This window comes from Pituophis catenifer, unplaced genomic scaffold (assembly GCF_029215685.1).
Source record: "Pituophis catenifer annectens isolate HBS135680 unplaced genomic scaffold, rPitCat1.0.hap2 SCAF_6, whole genome shotgun sequence".
Lineage (NCBI taxonomy): Eukaryota > Metazoa > Chordata > Lepidosauria > Squamata > Colubridae > Pituophis > Pituophis catenifer.
In genome coordinates, this window is record NW_027256886.1 from 66,986,017 (window position 1) to 67,007,485 (window position 21,469).

At 40.4% G+C, this 21,469-nt stretch overlaps 1 protein-coding gene across 1 annotated transcript; it reads left to right on the forward strand.

The window, feature by feature from the left end:
• The first annotated feature begins 13,331 nt into the window (after positions 1-13,331).
• Positions 13,332-14,651, forward strand: LOC139318396 (D(1) dopamine receptor-like). The gene has a single exon (XM_070945820.1). It carries the CDS (start codon positions 13,332-13,334, stop codon positions 14,649-14,651), a length of 1,320 nt encoding a protein of 439 aa, XP_070801921.1.
• The last annotated feature ends 6,818 nt before the right edge of the window (positions 14,652-21,469 follow it).

The window sequence follows — 21,469 nt, forward strand, 5'->3', positions numbered from 1 at the left end:
GTACTTAATAGACTGACCCTGTGACTTATTGATTGTGATTGGGAATGCAAGTATCAATTTAAAAAAAAATATTCATTTTTTCCCCAGAGTAAGTCATCTGTGTACCAAGTTTGGTTGAAATTGCTAGAGGTGTTCCAGAGTTATGCTGGAACACACACACACACACACACACACACACACACACACACACACACACACACACACCGAGGGGTGTTAGGGGTGTCTTACCCCCACAGTATTTGTTTCCAGAGAGTAAGTCATCTGTGTACCAAATTTGGTTGAAATTGCTTGAGCCATTCCAGAGTTATGCTGGATCATATATATATATACATACATAGATCCTTTTGCAAGTTTTGGTGTATTCGGGTCTTTTCCCGTGTAAGATTGAGGTATGAATTCATTCAGGAATGAATTATATCTTTAGTGTCAAATCAAAGCAATTTTATTTACAGGATTTTAAAAGTATAAGCACAGTATACAAATTATAAAGTAAAATATTATTCAAATTAAGTATAATATTAATTTAAGACAAAACTTGATTATAAACAACATTTTTAGTTTCACCTCCAGGAGCAAGAATAAATAAATTCTATGGTGAACCCACCCTTGAGCAAGCAACATAAAGTTATCTGTGGGAGAAACATGGTGATCTCAAATCCACTCCACAGTACTTAATAGACTGACCCTGTGACTTATTGATTGTGATTGGGAATGCAAGTATCAATTTAAAAAAAAATATTCATTTTTTCCCCAGAGTAAGTCATCTGTGTACCAAGTTTGGTTGAAATTGCTAGAGGTGTTCCAGAGTTATGCTGGAACACACACACACACACACACACACACACACACACACACACACACACACCGAGGGGTGTTAGGGGTGTCTTACCCCCACAGTATTTGTTTCCAGAGAGTAAGTCATCTGTGTACCAAATTTGGTTGAAATTGCTTGAGCCATTCCAGAGTTATGCTGGATCATATATATATATACATACATAGATCCTTTTGCAAGTTTTGGTGTATTCGGGTCTTTTCCCGTGTAAGATTGAGGTATCTTGGTGATGTTTCGACGAGGTCCCACTCATCATCTTCAGGCTGGTGTCTTCGGCCGAAGACACCAGCCTGAAGATGACGAGTGGGACCTCGTCGAAACGTCGCCAAGATACTCTCAATCTTACACTGGAAAAGACCTGAATACACCAAAACTTGCATACCTCTACCCGTGAAAATCTACGAAAACATAGATCCTTTTATGTTTGATTGGCAAATCTGGAATTTGGGGTTTTTTTTTCCTGAGGGGCCATATGCTCGGAGGTATTCTGCTCTTAATCACCTCTGTTTTCCATCTGAAGCTCCAGGTTCAACTATTAAAGAAATAAACTGGCTCCTATTCTCCTATTCCCTCACAGGAAAAGTAGAGGCAGGGGTCATAAGTCACACCAAATGTCTTGTCATTAGCAAGCAATGACCACACTGTGGTATTTAGGTTTAGTCACCCCTGTAGTCTAGATTCATTTGTTCAGTTTTAATGAGGCAATCTCTTATTTTCAAAAAGACTTAGAAGATTGTTCTAAGTTTATGATCAGTAAAATAGAAGAGCTTTAAAAAAAAAAAAACCTGAGGACAGGCTTAATTGGACGATTTTAAAAAAATACTACTTTGCAAAGCAAATCCTCAGAGATTACATTTTCCCAGCAATATTATTTGCAAAACCTTTTCCTACCAGTATATTTCATAGACTTTATTTTACACATTTTTAAGAAGGCACAATACACCTACAGCCTAGCATAGTCTAACAATAAACATGATTTTAAGTCCCAGTAAATATTCTGGCCTTACTTGAACATGTTCTCAACATCGTTTTCTAAATCTTTGGAAATTAAGATTTCAACAACAGCCAGCAATCAGATACTAAAGAAGGAATGGAAATGAAATCTTTAGACATAGCATATATGTCTAAACATCATATGCCTTATCACTTCCTTTCGACGTCTTAATTCCTTAAGCAATAATAAAAATGTTTGGTGATTTCTCCTCCTTCTCCTTCCAACTCCATGGAATTCTTTGATATCCTGTTTGATTCTGATGGTGTTCTGTCCCCGTCCCACACACGCACCCCCACAGACGGCCCGGAGTTAATAAGCCACACAACAAAATCTTTGAAGATAAAGCTGGCATAAACCCAGTGGCTAGCTGCCAATTCAGACTTTACTCACACAAAACAAAGATTAGACAGCAAGCATTCCGATAAAGCAGGCAAAGTTTCAGCAATACAAGGATTAGTCCAAATGCAGTCCGACAAGGCAGGCAGAAGTCCAGTAACGCAGAGATCATGGATTATTTCTAGTGTTTGCTCGTCACAAACTGAACCGGCCACCACACCCACATTTATACCCTGTGGGGTGTGGTCCAGTGACTCAGCTAATCTCTGGCACGCCTTCCCGTCTGCTGCACACGCTTCTCCCTGCGCCGCTGCCGAGGATCCAGCCAGCACTTATCTCCTTCGTCACTGTCCACCTGTGGCTGCGGGGACGTGCTTGGCTCTGGGCCTATCTCTTGGCCTTCGGTGTCCTCCAGAGGCATTGCCAGAAAGGAGGGTCCTGAAGATGGAGGCCTTGCCAACTCCTCTCCCTCACTCTCAGAGTCTGCATCTGTCAAGAGCGCAGGCTCAGGCAATGGAGCCACAACAGATGGCAAGAAAGAGAGGAGGAGGAAAAGGAGGAGAACATCTGAACTTCATAGAATAAGTACACGGCTTGAGGGCCCAATTAAAAATATCAGGACACCTCGTTTAATGATGGTTTCTTTATTACACTGACAAGCTTGTAATTTTGGCCATTTATCACAGAAAGGCATAAGCACTCTGAAGCAATCAGTCCTTCCACTGGTGGTTGTACTACGATTTCCAGCATCTCTCAGACTGGCCTTGGATGCTGGAATCTGTAGCTGAGTAATATCTGGAAGGTTCCCAGTTCTAAAGAATGACATGGAACATACATAGTACATATTTGTAGGAAGAAAAATCCGGTCCGGTTCCAAGCAAGGAGAAAAGCGTTGGAAATAAAATGGAGGCTGATTGGAAAGAAGGACTCTGTTTATTGATCAGCAAAACCAACAACAACATGTAGTTCTGGGACAGCTGACAAATTAGCTTGGTGAGTGAATGGATCTTTATAGGGTTCTGTTTGAGATGCTCCAGGGGGTTGTGCAATGTCTAATGACGGTGGGTTAATCCTATTACGTCGTAAAGGTCCTGTTCTGTCCTTAGAATTTGGGTGGGGGAATGCAAATTCTTAATCTCATCAACTCCAGCCTCCTGTGACTGAAGGTGTTTTTCTTATGAATAGGTTGGCCCAGTCTTTCTTAACAGGTACAAAATACCCATCTCTAAAGACTTGAGGCTTCTGCATGAGGCTGTTAGGAAAGACTGGAGCTGCATTCTGCCTTTGTTGAGATTTTTCTCCATTTCTCCTTTTGGGATAATATAATATTCTACCTCTTTTAATATTTCCCAAAATATTTCATTCTCTAGAAAGGGGTGGGGGCTTACCACAATTCTCCCTTTTTGGGATATATATATATATATATATATATATATATATATATATATATATATATATATATATATATTTAAATGTTATTGAGTCAGCAATATGAACATACAGTATATAGCTATGTTGTTCAGCCATCCTGTATAAGATACTGCTCTAATATTTCATTTACAGACTAATCTAGTATCTCATTTACAGTGGGGACGAACAATGTGTGGTTTTCTAATGGCAGGCATATAGGATAAAGGGGCTGCTGCTTTTTTAATTTCTTAAAATTATTTTTATGGCAATATGTTGAGAACCAAATATAATAAACAATAAAGACAGTAATAATAATTTAGCGTTGAAGATCAAAAGTGAAATTAAAACATAATGTGCTAAAACTAACAAAATCCACATACTATTACTATCAAACTAAGCCAGTCCTTTGAAATCTAGACCATAAGAAACTTAAGTGTTCCATTTTCTTATTTCTACAAAATAAAACTATTTTAATAAACCGTAGGGGACACATCTTTTAAAGCTATTCCTTAATATCCGCAGTGTTAATTTTTTTTACATGTATGTAGAATAATTAGTTTTGCCAAGCTATATTCTTCAATATGGAATTGAATTGTTTCTCTAAAACCTTCGGAAGACTACATCTTGCCCATACCTAGAACAGAACAGAACAGAACAACAGAATACTTTATTGTCACTTTGAATGTACACTAATCGGCATACATTAAAATGAAATTACATTACATACAGTTCTCAAAGGGTCTCCACCTCTAATATAAACATAAATATGACAAGATAAATAAATAAATAAACCTGTTTGATATGTCAGGCAGTTTCTTCACATTCAGTGGTTTAACACAGTGGCTCCCAATCTTTTGCGCACCAGGGACCAGTTCTGTGAGAAAAGGTTTTTCTGCGGCCCGGAGGGGCCTTGGTTTCACATCTTGCCTGCATCCCGCAGATGGGCATCACCTGTTTGCGCGACCTGGTTTCTGGCATGCCATGGCCCAGTGCCAATCCACGGACCAAGGGTTGGGGACCCCTGGTTTAACATGTTTCAGTAAAGACTCTTGTCTGCTTGATCAGTGTATTGATGAATAGATGTGCTATTTCACTAATCTTAAATTAGCTTATTAGGTATGCCAAATTAAGTGTGGTACAGTTGATCAGTTGTACAAAAAAGATATGCCTTGTACTTGCTCAATGTATTGATAGATTATATCAAGTGTGGTAGTGATTTCATAAATATCCAAGCAGTCCGTTTTCAGTTTGACTAGTACTTGAATTTATTTTCTGTGCTCCAAACAGAAGAAGCTCATTTAATTTCCAAAAATTTGGGATTTCTCTGATGCAAAATGAGGGCCATTGTCCAATGCTATCAAGAATCTTATTAGAGAAAAAAAGGTTCCTATATATCAAGCTCCATTAACAAGGACTACGTTTTTCCACAGCTGGGATGTGCAACTCACTGGGATGTGCAACTCACAGCTGTGGCAACTTAGTGGCCTCAGTTGTTAAGTGAAGTCTTCACTAAGTGAAACAACAAATGAACTTATGATCTTACTTCAGCTTTCTTTTACTTTACAGACTTGTGGGGGTCGTAATTGTGCAGAGAGATCATAAAGTTACTTTTCCTCGATGTCATAATGGTAACTAAACAAGGCAGTTGATAAAAGAGGACTATTTATTTCTCAATGGAGCATAATATTTCTCTTTTTCCTGCAGTTTGAAAGTAATGTGATTGATACATGTCAACTTCTGTAAAAAAAAATAGCTATTTGAAATACAGGTAGTCCTCAACTTATGACCACAATTGAGCCTAAAATTTATGTTACTAAGCAAGACATTTATTAACTAAGTTTTGCCACATTTTACAACCTCTCGTCACAGTTGTTAAGTGAATCCCTGCAGTTGTTAAATTAGTAACACTGTTGTTAAGTGAATCTGGATTCCCCATGGACTTTGCTTGTCAAAAGTTCACAAAAGGTGATCTCATGATCCCAGGACACTGCAACCGTCATAAATATGAGTCGGTTGCGAAGCATCTGAATTTTGATCACGTGACTATGGGGACACTGCAACGGTTGCAAGTGTGAAAAATGATCATAAGTCACTTTTTTCAGTGCCGTTGTAACTTCAAAGGGTCACTAAATGAACTGTTATAAGTCAAGGACTATCTGTAGTTTCATCTCTGAGACCACAAAACAGTTACTTCCAAAAAACTATCTGAAAGCATTTGAGTCCATCAAACCCAATTCTTAAGAAAACATGGAAAGGTGTATTTTGTTTGCATGCATTTAATTGTTCGTTGGTTTAAGCATTAAAGTTAGCTTATATTTTACCATTTTGGGGATTCTGCTTATTCACCATCTACCTTGCCTGGATAGAATGGAATATAAATCACATAAAGAAAGAAAAGAAAGGATTGCCTTGAACAAAATGGGGTTAATTTTTAAAAAGGCAAATGCTTAGTGCACTTAGAAGCCCAAACGGAAGGTTGTTCTTTGCAAATCTTATTTTGTATTTTAAATGATTGCTTAGATTTGCAACGTTAAAAATTCAATGTGGAGTACTTTTTTTTTTTTTAAATGAACATGTTATTACCAACGTGGATGCCAGCTGGTTTCTTCATTTAGAGCCAAGAGCTTTCACAAAACAACATATAATTTTCACAGCTCTAACATTAAAAAGGGTGAAGATGGCAAGTATCTGTGAGATCAGAAAAAGGAGCGCTCTAAAACGAATAAATCCAACACTGTAGTCTGTAATGTTTACTGCATTACTAATGGAGAAATCCAAAGCCAAAAAGTTGTTTGAGATACCCTAAAGATAGGGATAAGTGATAGGCCGCTTGGGAAAGCCAAGGGAAATTATCAAAAGCAAAAGTTAGAATATTTTGGACATGTGATGTGACACCTGGAAAAATATGGCATCCTTCACTTAATCCTCCAGGGAAAGATTGAAGGCAAATAAGGTCCAGGCAGAAGAACATCATGGCTTCAAAATCTAAGGTGAGTTTGGCCAAAACTCAACAGCACTTTTTCATGCGGCTGTTGATAAAAATAGGATTGCCAGCATCATCACCAACATCCAATGACAGATATGGCACAAAAAGAAGAAGAAGATAACACCCACAGATGTACCTTGTGTAAGAGCCTTATTTTATATTAATTTCAAACTCTTATAGGATGACACCACAAACAAAACAATTCTTGAAATCAGCATTTATTTTAAGTTTGTCATACAATAGCTAGGTGTGCCATCATGGCCCTCCAAATTTAATAACCACTTATTTTTAAGGGTCACCCAGTCTTTCATCCAGATCCAACAGCAAGCATCAAATTACAGGTAGTCTGTAGAGGTAGGTCAAAGGTCATGGTGCCAAGCTTTAGCAGCACACTGCTTTAGCTCATGCGCTGTGAGTCTTTCCTGCTTCTATGATCTCATTTTGGCTCTGATCTGGATTATCTCATCTCACCTTCAGAGGATGGCACCTTGAGAGGGGGGTGAATAGTTTGTCCAATTAGAACACTGTTGCTTGCCTGCCTTTTATCTGCTTGTGTAAAACTGTATAAAAATAAAGCTCTCTGCGAAAGCGGGAGAGACATTTTGGAACAGAGCAAAAGCCTGGACCTCTGATTTACAAAAGTAGTCCTTTGGCTTATGACCACAATGGAGCCCCAAATTTATGTTGTTAAGTGAGAATTCGTTAAGTTGAGTTTTGCCCCATTCTATGGCATTTCTTGGCATGGTTGTTAAGTGAATCACTGCAGTTGATAAATTAGTAACCCGGTTGTTAAATTGAGCTGACTTCCCCATTGACTTTGCTTGTCAGAAGGTTGCAAAAAATGACCCTAGGACGTTGCAACGGTCATAAGTATGAACCAGTTGCCAAACATCTGAATTTTGATCACATGACCATATGGGGTTCTGCTGCAAAGGTTGTAACTGTGAAAAACGGTCATAAGTCACTTTTTTCAGTGCCATTGTAACTTTGAATGGTCACTAAATGAACTGTTGTAAGTCGAGTACTACCTGCACAGTGTTAAATCTGATAACTCAAAACAGTAGTAGGTTGCCCCCGGTTCGGACCGGTTCTATAGAACCGGTAGTAAAACCGGCAGGAGGCTCCGCCCACTGACCCCGATGTCATCAGGAAGCTTCTGCGCCTGCGCAGAAGTGTGCGTGCGCGGCCCCACTGTGAACCGGTAGTAAAGTTAAGTGGAATCCACCCTGACTCAAAACCACCTCTTTCTTTTAGCATCTTGCAACAATTTATATTTAATCTTCTCAGGGTTTTTTTCTTGCCAGATAAGCTTAGAAATATGCTTTTGTCGTTGTTTAAATGGAACATCAGTTGTTCATATTGGTAGTGTCTGGAATAAAAACGGCATCAGTATAAAACATCTTAATTAGAGAGGTTCTATTCAGCAAAGATAATTGCCAAATAATCTCTAAGACATGATTCTCTTAATCGTCTCCAGCAAAGGAAAGCCTCCATATATCACATTAAATAATATTTCATGGAAGAAAAACTTTTATGCAGGCTTCCTGAATATGATATTCAAGGAGATTTGGAAAAGATTGCACTATCATATACAGCACAGGTAGTCCTCGACTTACAACGGTTCACTTTCAAAGTTACAACGGCACTGAAAAAAGTGACTTGTGACCATTTTTCACACTTACGACCATTGCAGCATCCCCATGGTCATATGACCAAAATTCAGACTCTTGGCAACGGACTCATATTTATGACGGTTGCAATGTTCTGGGGTCACATGATCCCCTTTTAAGACCTCCTGATCAGCAAAGTCAACGGGGAAGCCAACTTCACTTAACAACTATGTTACTAACTTGTCAACTGCAGTGATTCATTTAACAACTGTGGCAAGAAATGTTGTAAAATGGAGCAAAACTCACTTAACAAATTCTCACTTACCAACATAAATTTTGGCCTCAATTGTTATAAGACAAGGACTACCTATATATGTCACAATAAATGAAAGAGACTTTTTAATCTAACTGTTGTGACCCAGGCCCAAGTACGTAATAGTTGACGCAAACAGTTCTAAAAGAAACAGACTTTATTAGAACAGCTGAGAATTAACTCATTCTCAGCGTAGTCCAAACTAAATTAAAACAAATTCTTCATAACACAAATTCTTCAGTCTAATCACCAACCTTGGTATAATTAGGCAAACTGCCAAAGGCTTCTCTTGGCAAAAGTTCAGAAGCAGAAGACACCGACAAGAGATAAGTGCAGCAAGACAAGAACAAGTCTATCAACATTGTTTTCTGACAAAGAGCCCAAGAGCCATTGCTGGTCTTTTAAGCCTTATGGGAGGGGTCAATCATCTCTTGGCCCTACTCCCGAGTCGTCCTCTTTGCTTTAGCTGCTCCTGCCTTCTGGCAGCTCTTCTCATATGTGCACTAGGAACAGGCTCCTCCTGTTCCTCTGCCTCTCTACTGTCAGCTTCTGGAGGTTCCGGAGTCCGCACATCACTTCCCGATGGCCCTGCCTCCGACGCAGAGACCTCATCTGGGCCTTCCCCAGCCTCAGGTTCTTCCTCAGCCTCATCGCTGTCCGACTCTGCTGCCAGCTCCACAGGCTCTGGCAGACCACAACACTAACACTGCACACACATAGTGGTAGGAACATGGGAGGGGACATGTTTGAGACCGGCCTCAACCACAGAAATTCCATGAGTGACTTTGGAGTATTATAATCTCTTTCTCTCTCAGCCCAACTGACTTCAAATGATTCCTGCTTTGGAGAAAGTACGAAGAAGGAGCTAAGTAGGTTGTCTGGAGTTCTGGATTAAAAAGGTGGGATATAAATCTAATATGAAAATAGATAATGAACAAACAAGCTTTAACGGAAGGGCCAAACTCTTTGAATTGCTTTAACATGTTGCCTCATTCACCCATCATGCACTCTTGTGACATGGTTGGCTTGGACTTGACTTGGAATTTGTCAGCCAACAATTGCCATTTTATGCTGTGATTTGTGGCTTAGCACAGCCAACAGTGGCTCACTCAGTAAACCAAGGTTTAAGTGAGCCACAGTAATCAAGCCCTGGTAAAGAAGGCACCCATGATTTTAACCATCTGTGACCAAAACATATGGCCAAGTTTCTACGTTCCTGCATATGACTTGTTGATTATCCCACTAACCAATATAGAGTTTTGCCCTGGGAGCCTCCTTTTTCTGTCATGCCTTCTGATATTTTTGTTTGTTTGTTTGCTAATTATTTATCAAATTTTAAAAACTGCCCATCTCTATTATAGAGGGACTCTGTGAGGTGTCCATATATAATATTAGAAACATTTAATAGAATAACAGAATCAAAGACTTGGAAGTCTTCTAGTTTGCTCAAGCTGGAGACCCTATCTATACCCTTCCAGACAAGTGGCTATCCAGTCTCTTCTTAAAAGCCTCCAATGATGGAGCACCCACAACTTCTGAAGGCAAGACGTTCCACTGGTTAATTGTGCTCACTGTTAGGAAATTTCTCCTTAGTTCTAGGTTGCTTCTCTCCTTGATTAGTTTCCACGCATTGCGTCTTGTCCTGCCCTCAGGAGCTTTGGAGAATAGCTTGACCCCCTCTTCTTTGTGGCAGCCCCTCAAATATTGGAATACTGCTATCATGTCCTTCTTTTCAGTAGACATATCTAATTCCTGCAATTATTCTTCATATGTTTTCTATTTATATATTTATGTATTTTCTGCTCTGTATTTAAAAAGCATATAAAATTTTAAAAGATGCAAATAATGCTAACAGTTAATTGTATTGCCTTCATTTCATGTCCAATCCATGAGTGAGACTCTTAGCTATTCTGGTCTTAAAGGAGCATTCTCTCTCTCGTGTCAGCCTCATCTCAAGACAACCAGAAGGGATGTAAAATGTGTTTAGCTTTGCCACCTATTAACTTGCAGCGACTGGGAGTAACAAAATCAGGATAGAGGCGGACAATGAGGAAGGCAAATGTCAGGCTGGTATAATTTTCTTCTGAAGGATGGGAGCAATAAACTCTCCAAATCAAAACACAAAAGAAACAACTGAGCGGAATGGCTAACCACAATTCAGGAAACCCTTTTAATCAGATTAACTGCTGTCTCTCTCTTTTCAAAAGCCACAATAGCACAGATTAAAAACCCTCAGGGTGATTTCAGGGCTGCGATAAGATACACTGATAAACTGGGTGCTTTTGTGTGAAGGAGGGAGAGGCAGATCGATCCGCTTTGGTGGTTTATCTCCTTCCTGACAATCAAGGCAGGTAACCGCACATTGAACTCATGTCATTTAAGAAGGGACTGGACAACCATTTATTATCTGCTAATTTATTTACTTATTGTATTTATTTTCATTCATTTATATTATTTATAATATATAAATTATATATACTATTTTATATTATAAATATTATTATATTTATTCATTTATTATCTGCTAAACAAATAATTCCCTCAACACTGTCCAACTATTCATTACGGCTGCATTACTATTAGTCTTCCCATCGTTCCTATCACCCATCATCTCCCACTTATGACTGCATGACTGTAACTGTTGCTTGTATCCTTACGATTTCTATTGATATTGTTTCCTAGTATGATTTGATTGCTTATTTGTACCCTATGACCATCATTAAGTGTTGTACCTTATGATTCTTGAAGAATGTAACTTGTCTTTTTATGTACACTGAGAGCAGATGCACCAAAAAAAATTGTGTGTCCTATGATCACACTTGGCCAATAAAGAATTCTATTCTATTCTATTCTATTCTATTCTATTCTATTCTATTCTATTCTATTCTATTCTATTCTATTCTATTCTATTCTATTCTATTCTATTCTATTCTATTCTAGTCTAGTCTAGTCTAGTCTAGTCTAGTCTAGTCTAGTCTAGTCTAGTCTAGTCTAGTCTTTGTTGAAAATAGCACAGGGTCTCCTATTTGAGCAGAGGGTTAGACTAGTCCAGGGTTCTCCAACCTTGGCAACTTTAAGACTTGTGGACTTCAACTCCCTGGCTGAGGAACTCTGGGAGTTGAAGTCCACAAGTCTTAAAGTTGCCAAGGTTGGAGACCCCTGGACTAAAAGACTTCCAAGATCCCTTCCAACTCTGTTCTTCTGTTAATCCTGTCATTACTATCCCATTCAAGGGAACTGGAGAAGTGCCTCTAAGAGCCCTTTTCTCAGAGGCTTAAACTTTGCTGGCCCATTTGGAATTCAGCATCAGTTGACATTTCAATCCAGTGGGTTTTTTCTTTTCGGTTGTTTTTTTTTTTTTTTAATTGTAAGGCAGTACACAATTGTGCATTAGGCTCTCCCCCCCCCCCAATTCCTCCTTATCAGAGCGGAAAGCTGCACCTGTAGAATTTCTGCCTCCCTCCCACGACGCTGTGAAGAGCCCAGTCTGAAGCTGGCTCAGGATAGGAAAGAACTCAGAATATTATTATTATTATTATTATTTTTGGCATCGGTAATTTGAGCTGGCTTATTTAGACCCAGCGAAGGGAAGGCATCTTCCCCGTTCTTTCAGTAGCGAAAAACTGGCTAGACGATCCGGGGCGAGTTAATTCCAAACGAGACGCCGGCAAGCAGCTATCCTGCTTCGTGGGTGCATCGCACCCGGGACTGGCTCCTTCCTTCTTCGCCTCACCTCCTCTGCTCGCCTCCGCGTCAAGGGAGCGACAGAGCGCCCAGATTTCGTAGCATCCCAGCGGCTCCACAGCAGCCCCGACCGCTCCAGCTGGGAAGGAGCCGGCCGTTTCCTCCAGGACCATCCAACCGGGACCGGGATCCGTGCTCGCCGCAAGGAAGGCAAGGGAAAGTTTTGGCAATGGAAGCAGAGGCAACTCAAGGAGGAGACGCGCTGTCCACTTCGCTTCTCTCCTCGTCTTTTTTCCCCCCAGTCTGCATTGCCTTGGACCACTCTCAAGAATGAAGGCAGCCCGTCATAGAAGTCTTCATGGGCTGGTTGGACATTATGAAGGGTGATAGGAGAGCAGTGTTATTATCCCAGGATTTGAGGAGCTGCTGCCAGCAAAGAAGAAGGGGAGTCAACTTATTTCCCAAGGCACCAGAAGGCAAGGCAAGAAACAAGGGGTGGAAACTGATCAAGGACAGAAGCGAAGCTGGAATGGAGGAGAAACTTCCCAAGAGAAGTTTCATCGTTCTCATCGTCCGTTTCATCGTTCTTATCGTCCGTTTCATCGTTCTCATCGTCAGTGAACGGGTTGCCTCCAGAAATTGTGGGTGCTCCATCAATGCAGGTTTTTAAGAAGAGGCTGGATAACCATTTGTCTGAAATGGTACAGGGTCTCCTGCTTGAGCCGGGAGTTGGACTACAATAGCAATAGCACTTAGACTTATATACCGCTTCACAGTGCTTTGCAGCCCTCTCTAAGCGGTTTACAGAGTCAGCCTCTTGCCCCCAACAATCTGGGTCCTCACTTTACCCACCTTGGAAGGATGGAAGGCTGAGTCAACCTCGAGCCTGGTGAGATTCGATCTGCCAAATTGCAGGAAGGCAGCAGAAGTAACCTGCAGTACTGCACTCTAACCACGGCGTCATCGCGGCTCTTAGAAGACATCCAAGGTCCCTTCCAATTCTGTGATCCTGATCCTGATTTGAAGATGCTGGCGTTGCCGAACTGCTGATGAGCCTGTGCTGCCCAGGTTCCCTATAAGCCCCCACCAAATTCAGGCTTGGGGAGGGAAAGTTTTTTTTTCCAAAGAAGAAGCTGAGAAAAGGAGAAAGAGAAAGACCTTCCCTGATGGAGAATGCCTCCAACCACAGCTGGGAGGCCTGGGAGTCCCAGGGCCCAGTCAGTGGCTTGAGGGTGTTGGCAGGATGCTTGCTGTCGCTGTTGGTGCTGAGCACCCTGGTGGGCAACAGTGTGGTGTGCCTGGCCGTCCTCCGGTTCCCCCATCTGCGGACCAGAGCCACCAACTGGTTTGTGCTCTCCCTGGCCTTGTCTGACCTTTGCGTAGGACTGCTGGTCATGCCCTGGAAAGCGGTCACAGAAGTGGCAGGTGGAGCGTGGCTCTTTGGCAGCCACTTCTGTGACACCTGGGTGGCCTTTGACATCATGTGCTCCACAGCTTCCATCCTCCACCTCTGCATCATCAGCCTGGATCGTTACTGGGCCATTGCCAACCCCTTCTGCTATGAGCGGCGGATGACACAGTCCCTGGCCTTCACGATGATCACGTTGGCTTGGACCCTCTCTGTCCTCATTTCCTTCATCCCTGTCCACCTCCATTGGCACACCGCCGAGGTGACCCCTGGCCTGCTTCCCTATCACTGTGACACTCGTCTCAACCGTACTTATGCCATCGCCTCCTCCTTGGTCAGCTTCTACATTCCCGTCTCCATCATGATTGGGATGTACGCGCAGATATTTCGCATTGCTAAGGCTCAGATCCATCGCATCTCCTCCTTGGAAAGAGCAGGTGGCCTTGGCTTGGTCAAGGGGAAGGAGCCTGTTTCTTCTCTGCGCAGCTCACTGTGCAAAGAAACCAAGTTGCTTCAAACCCTGACCATCATCTTAGGAGTTTTTGTCTGCTGCTGGATGCCGTTCTTCTTGCTCAATTGCCTGTTGCCCTTTTGTGACACAGGGTCCATGGACAAAAGCCCTGAGCAACTGACCTGCATCAACCTATCCGTCTTCAATATTTTCATGTGGCTTGGCTGGGCCAATTCCACCATCAACCCAGTGATCTATGCTTTCAATGTAGACTTCCAGCGGGCGTTCAGGAGCCTGTTGGGGGGCCACCATCTTCCTTGTTGTGTTCCCAACCGTTCTGCCACCCAGAGAGTCCATCTGAGCGGTGAATTGACCTCCTACCCCCACAGAAAAGAGGAAGATTCCCCATTGTCATTACCCGCACATGCCATTGTAGCTTGGAATGAGCCACTCCCCTCCACAGCAAGCATCCACGAAGAGCACTATGGAAGGCTCGTATCAGAGAAAGAGATGCTTCCACCCTCTCCAAGGGCTTACAGAAGCAGTTCCAATATGCCAGTTTTGCTTCCCTTTCAGTGTGAGAGTGAGCTAATTTTGGAAACGGATGTTCTCCATGATGGAACTTAGAAACTCTCCAACCTCACCTCAGAGTGGTACTGCTGGCCCACGTGTGTTTAGATCTAGAAACCACATGAGAACATGTTAGGACAGAAGAAGAAAATGAGGGACTGACACGCCTGATATGCTCTCTTAAGGGGCTGTTCTGAGTGATTGCTATGCAGATGTAGGCTATCTCTAGAAAGTATATAGCAACCCAACAGACTGCTGAAGTTGGACTAAGTTACTCCGTGAATACAGTCAATTCCTTTCCACAGTCATCTAATTTGGTCGCCATAATCATTACTGACTTTTCTAACTATGGCTGCTTCTGGATAGCAGTTCATATGTTAGTTTGAGAGGATAAATTGTACTTTTTACAAGATGGATTTAACACACATACAGACACATACATTTCCTCTTCCCATATAATGTCAGAAGAAAGAGTTTTAACCTAGCTTTTTAACTAGTACTAGTTACAACTAGTTAACTAGTTTTAAATAGTACTGACATACTAGTTTCCAGTAAGGAAGGTGAGTATGTGTGAATAGGTATCCCTATTTGAAATGCTACAGCTCAGGTTCAAATTTAGCACTGCAGAAAATAGGATGCTTTGCAGAATAGTTGAATTATTGTTGGTTGTGAAGTCAGCCAGATGTTTGGATTGGCCATTATGTTATGTCTATAACATAATGTTTATAATTGTTTTATTATAACAATTGTTTATAATCAGTTTGTGTGATCTTGTGATCTATTGTTTTTTCTGGTGTTTTTTTTTTGTGTTTTTTTTTTGCACAATCTGCACTTTAAATCACTTGATGATTTTTCAATTCGAATCTTGATTTTATTAGTTCAAACAGCTGCCTAAATCAAGCCTTCACTTTCTTTTTTCATGTTCCTGTTGTAAGCCATTGCCAGATTTTATCCTTATCCACCTTCCCCTTAATCTTTTGTAGAAACTGACCACATAATGGATTTTCCTTGCCAGCATTCTGTTTATGTATTTATTACTTTATTTCAATATTCATGTTTTGTTTCCTGTACATTCAGTAAATTCCAATTTTTAACTTGCATCAGTTCTTGTTCTTGGCTGTCTTTTACATAAATACCTAATGCATGCATTTCTTTGACAGTTTGTTTGACTTGAAATAAATCTCAGCCTCCATTTCTGCAGAACAGGTATAATCTATCAATATTACTACGGGGATGTAGTACATAATAAATAGTAATAATTCCTTCCTTCCTTCCTTCCTTCCTTCCTTCCTTCCTTCCTTCCTTCCTTCCTTCCTTCCTTCTTTCCTTCCTTCTTTCTTTTGTCCAAACAGACCAGTACAGCTAGTGCTCGGTTATTGTTATTACTATTATAGTATATTGCAAAGACCCTTGACCAGGATGGAGTATCTAAGAAAATAAGAAATTCCATATTAAATATTAAACTGATTAATGCAGATTTGTACTAAATTAAACCTATAACCTAATTACAAAAATTTAGATTGTATCCAAGTGGAACAATATTCAGTTCTTTCCATCTGGCCCAAAGATATGAGAAAATGTTTAAATCATGCAGATTAATTATTTATTGGGTGTAAAGAAAAAAATAGATATAGTAGTGTAGTGTAGAGATTTTGCTTGAAATGCATACTGCCAATAAATACATTAGGTATGCATGTCTTTGTTGACATAAATTTTGAAAGCTCTGTTCCATGAACTTGGCAGGATGTACAGTTGCAATTGTTTATTTTGTTTGTTTAATTTAGCAAAAAGCAGCTTTGTGTGAAGAGGACAGGTAGCTCTAGGTAAATGATATATCCATTACCACTTTGCAGCCAAGGAATTTAGCTGGTGACTAGGAGAGAATTGTTAAGACTCAAAAATATTTTACTCTATGTCTCTTATTGGATTAATGATATGTATTTTCTTCATGCATAAGAGTTTATGTGCATATTTTAAGGTTCCCATCCCAACCTTTCACAGATGTACAATTTCTAAAGCTAAAATCTTTTTGCTTGTTTTTTAAATGTTAAATAATAGAAGATCAGACATGGTTTCCTTAATACATCTCTGTAGTTTCAAATATTATCAGAATATAATCACTTGGCTAATTTACTTGTGTCTATTGGAGTGACTTTGAAAATACAGTATACTGCTTGTATGCAATTTAACACTTTTGCAGTTGTGTAAGTTACTGTTCTGCACTGTTGTTACTGTGCACGTAAAGTCAGTGGTCTACATCAACCCCGGTGAAAATGTGATTACACAGGAAACGTAAGTATTTGTTTCTCACTTCTTTTGTTCAGCTCCCTGGCAAATAAAATATTCTAGCAAAAATAAATTTCTTTTTGAGGACAAATCAGTCGGACATTAAAGAAGGCATTTTCAAAGCTCAGTATGGTTTTGCCCTAATTGTACCTTTTGTATTGGAATCCAGTGTAATTATATGTGCATGACAGCCTTATTATACTCCTTTTTTGGTCACAGTGACAAAATTCTAATAAACAAAAGAATCTCTACTGATTCTACATTCTGTCATATCTCTATTAAGAACCAAAGTCACATCCATATTCTTAAGTTCCTGCTGCTGTTGCTACCATCATTGCTTATGCCCACCAAAATCTTTGGGGCCAATGAGACTATAATGCTGTTTGCCATTTTGGTTTCCCCCATAATTGTGTTGGAACATCCAACAGAGCATTCCAGACCTAATTGCTGTGCATAAGGAGGTCACATGAATCCTGGGAGTTGGAGTCCTAACTAGTGGTGAAATCCAATTTTTTTTACTATCAGTTCTGTGGGCGTGGCTTGGTGGGCATGGCAGGGGAAGGATACTGCAAAATCCCCATTCCCTCCCCACTCTGGGGCCAGCCAGATGTAGTATTTGCCAGTTCTCTGAACTACTCAAAATTTCTGCTACTGGTTCTCCAGAACCTGTCAGAACCTGCTGGATTTCACCCCTGGTCCTAACCCTACTGAAGAGCACCAGGATCAGGATGGCAGGAGAAGCTCATCCAATATGCCTGGAATCATAGTCTTATAAAATGGAGCAACCAAGGAGCAAGGAAGTCTCTACACCTCAGATCTCCAAAGGTGAGCTTTGACAGTATGATTTTTGGTTTATAAAAGGATGCATGTGTGTTTAAAGTGGTGCACAAAACCTCTGCGACTATCAGCCCTTTGAGATAAACAAGACTAGGAAAGAAAAGTTATGAATGATAATACTACTTATGGTTAGAGTAAGAGAATGCTGCAAGTGTGAATATGCTTCCCCCTCCCTGCTCTTTATCTTCATATCTGAGACACAGTCTCAAATTACATTTCTGCTCTGGACTCAAATTTCTTTTATCAGATCCTTGCCTTGAGAAGGTTGCAGCTCTTCTCAAAGTTATTCCTTCTGCGCAAGACTGCTAATCTTTAAAAAGAAACTCTAGGAGATAATCTCCATCCCTACTCAAAGGGATTAGAAAAGTTGAATTTTTTTCTCCTTGCCCATTGTGGTAATATCACTGCATATTACCTGCAACCTCAAGACTGAAAAAAAATAATCCCAGTCCTATCATCTTTCTGAATGACTTTGGGCCACTGGCAATTTGTCAGGTCAAAGGTCTATGGAGATTCTCACTCATCCACATCATCGTTGCTCCAAGGGAAAAGCATCTTTGGGGTTGCCATCAAATCAACACAATCCAACTATTTTCCAGAATTGTTCCTGGGGAAAACCATTGAAGAACAACGAATGGCGTGTATGTTACTTCAAGCTCCTGGGTGACAGAAGGGATATAAATCCAAAGTATAGATACATTAATTCTATTGATTTAAATTATAGGTAGTCCTTGATTTACAACGGTTTATTTAATGAGTGTTCACAGTTACATCACTGAAAAAAGTGACTTATGACCGTTTTTTCACACATGACTGTAAACAACATCCCCATGGGCATGTGATCAAAATTTGGATGCTTTCCAACTGGTTCCTATTTATGCCGGTTACAGGTGTCCTGGGATCATGTAATCACAAAATCGATGGAGAAGTCAGATTCATTTAACAAATGTGTTACTAATTTAATAACTGCAGTGATTTCACTTAACCACTGTGGCAAGAAATGTCATAAAATGGGGCAAAATTCACTTAACAACTGTTTCACTTAGCAACAGAAATGTTGGGCTTGATTGTGGTCGTAAATCAAGGACTACTTGTATGCCCACATCTTCATCCAACAGAATGATCAAGACCATTGTCAGGGTTCCAAGTAATAGACCCATAACAAGCAAAACTCTGAGGCAGGTAGATTCCTCAAAGAACAGCTTTATTGGATATATTATATTGGCACAGATCTGGTGAAAACCGACTCTAAAGGCTCCCGTGGTTTTCACCTAAATAAAAGTAAACGTTTGTCACTTTCTCAAAAGAATCAGTCACATGGTCCAATCACAGTGTGGTTTGGTTGCCTGGTGATATCACTCCGCCTTCCTCTGACCAGGTGTGAGAATGTCCTTGGTTCCCAAGAGAAAGTATTTTGCTTTGGCTACAAAATCCCAGCTATCTCAAATCCCACCTCCCTATCCCTCAGTTCCAGTGTGGCAACACTGAAGCTGTCAAGATGGCTTTGGTCAGGTCAGCTTCAGAGTTGACAACCATGATATAAAATAAAATTAGTGCCAGAGCTCCAAATGGCACCATATCTATTGACAACCTTCATCTCTTCTGTAATTTTTTTCCAGAGCAAATCTGTTAAGGAGAAAACAATGGGGCTGTGGTGTAGTGCCTTTTAATTAGTAGCTCTCAGGAGCCTTAACATGGAAGCGCCCAGAACCAGCTAATTTATTATCTTTTACATTTGTCAAATTCAGTGCGTGGGTAACTTCTCTTTGCATCAAGCAGATAAAGTGTCTTTAGCTCTGCATTCTTTGCAGGAGTATCTCAAGAGTGTTTTCTTTTTCAAAACAAGGGACCAATTTATCCAATTTGGATAAGCTGAAGCCTTATTTGATTTTTAGATCTCCAGAGATACTTAGCAATGCTTTGAACTAAAATAGGAGCTGGCATCATAAGAAACGAAATGGTGAAATTCAACAGCAACAGCTCCTTTATTTCCTGTGGACTTTTTGCTATTGACTACATGCTATAAAAGGAGATATTCTATGTATAAACTTTGTTTTCCTAGCCCTTCAAAGTTAATGTTCATGGAAAATCTAATTGTGTCTGGGTTTGAGATGATTTTTTTTTAATATTGCTGATATAAATAGCTTAGTTAACAGTTAAAGACCCTGGGAGTTTGGAGGTTGCATGTTTAATTTATAAGGCTCATTGCATCCAGCTAAAAAGTATTCATAAATTCTTCTTATTGGATTAAATCCTTTGATATGCCTCCCTTGATAAATTTATTTTTAACAATAGAACAGAAAGCGGTGACTCCTCTTATCTCTGCACTTCCTATATTCCTTTAAAATACTCCTGCATGGAAAATCCAGTTTCAAAATTAGAATGTGTATTGTTTGTTTGTTTGCTGGTTTACCAAATTTATATCACCCAACTCACAACAAGTGGCTCTTAGCAGCATACGGGCAATGTTGAATTTCATCTATTGTCATTCATATATATGTTGACTACAGTTGCACTGCACTATTTCCTATTCTCAGAACAATATAGATTTACAATTTAACATATGACTTAAGAGGCAGTTTCTTATGGAATAAGATTACAAAATGATTTAGACTTTTTTTTTTTAATTTGATTTATATGCCGCCCTTCTCCGGAGACTCAGGGCGGCTTACAATGCGTTAAGCAATAGCCTTCATAGTTTTGTATATTTATACAAAGTCAGCTTATTGCCCCCACAAACTGGGTCCTCAATTTACCTACCTTAGAAAGGATGGAAGGCTGAGTCAACCTTGAGCCTGGTGGGATTCGATCTTACTTTAATTGCAGACAGCTGGTCTTAAATTACAGAGCTCTGTCTGTTGAGCTATCCAGACTTTGAGATGAAATGCAACACAGGGAGAGGGAATCCTTGTCTTATAGCAGGGGTATCAAACTCAAGGCCCAGGGGCCAGATCCGGCCCACGAGAAGCTTAGATCTGGCCTGCGGGGCCACCCTGGAAACAGCAAAGGATTGGCCCACAGTGCCTCTGCCAGTAAAAACAAAGCTTGTGAGGGCCATGGGCAGCCCACCTGAGTTCTGTTTTCGCTGGCAGAGGGTTGCAGGAAGCCATTACAGCCAAAAATAGAGCTTGCGAGACCGTTTTCACTGTCAGGGTGCTTGGGCCATCACAGGCGTCCCTGACATGAGTAACATTGAGCTGGCCACACACATACCTTGGCCACGCCCACCCCAGCCCCCTGAAGTCAAACACAATCCTGATGCGGCCCTCAATGAAATCGAGTTTGACACTTCTGTCTTACAGAGTCTAGAGAGGAGCACGGTAGCTCTTGTGGTTAGGAAGATGGGCCAGACGTTAGCAAGCCTGCATTAGAGACCAAGTGCTGCTGTGGGACAGGGTGAGCTCTTGTCCTTTGCTCTAGCTCCTGCTGGGGACATAAAAGGAGGCTTTTGATACTTTTCCAATTTAGAATTTCCAAATCTAAGTGCAAATTTTGTAACGTTTGTTGGATTTTAACAGCGATCCCAAGTTTTGGAAAGCTTTACCATGAAACCTTTATTTTTCCATTTAAAACCATAAAAACTTTAATTTGTTTCACAATAATTTTTGAAAGAATTAGAATCGGTATGTAAGCCTCAACATTACATAACATTAAGAGTCATTATACTATCTTAAAATAGTGGTGTACTTGAAAAAGCATGCTTCCATCTGCTCCAATTGAGCCCAGAAGGAACCTCCTGTAAGTAGCCTGCT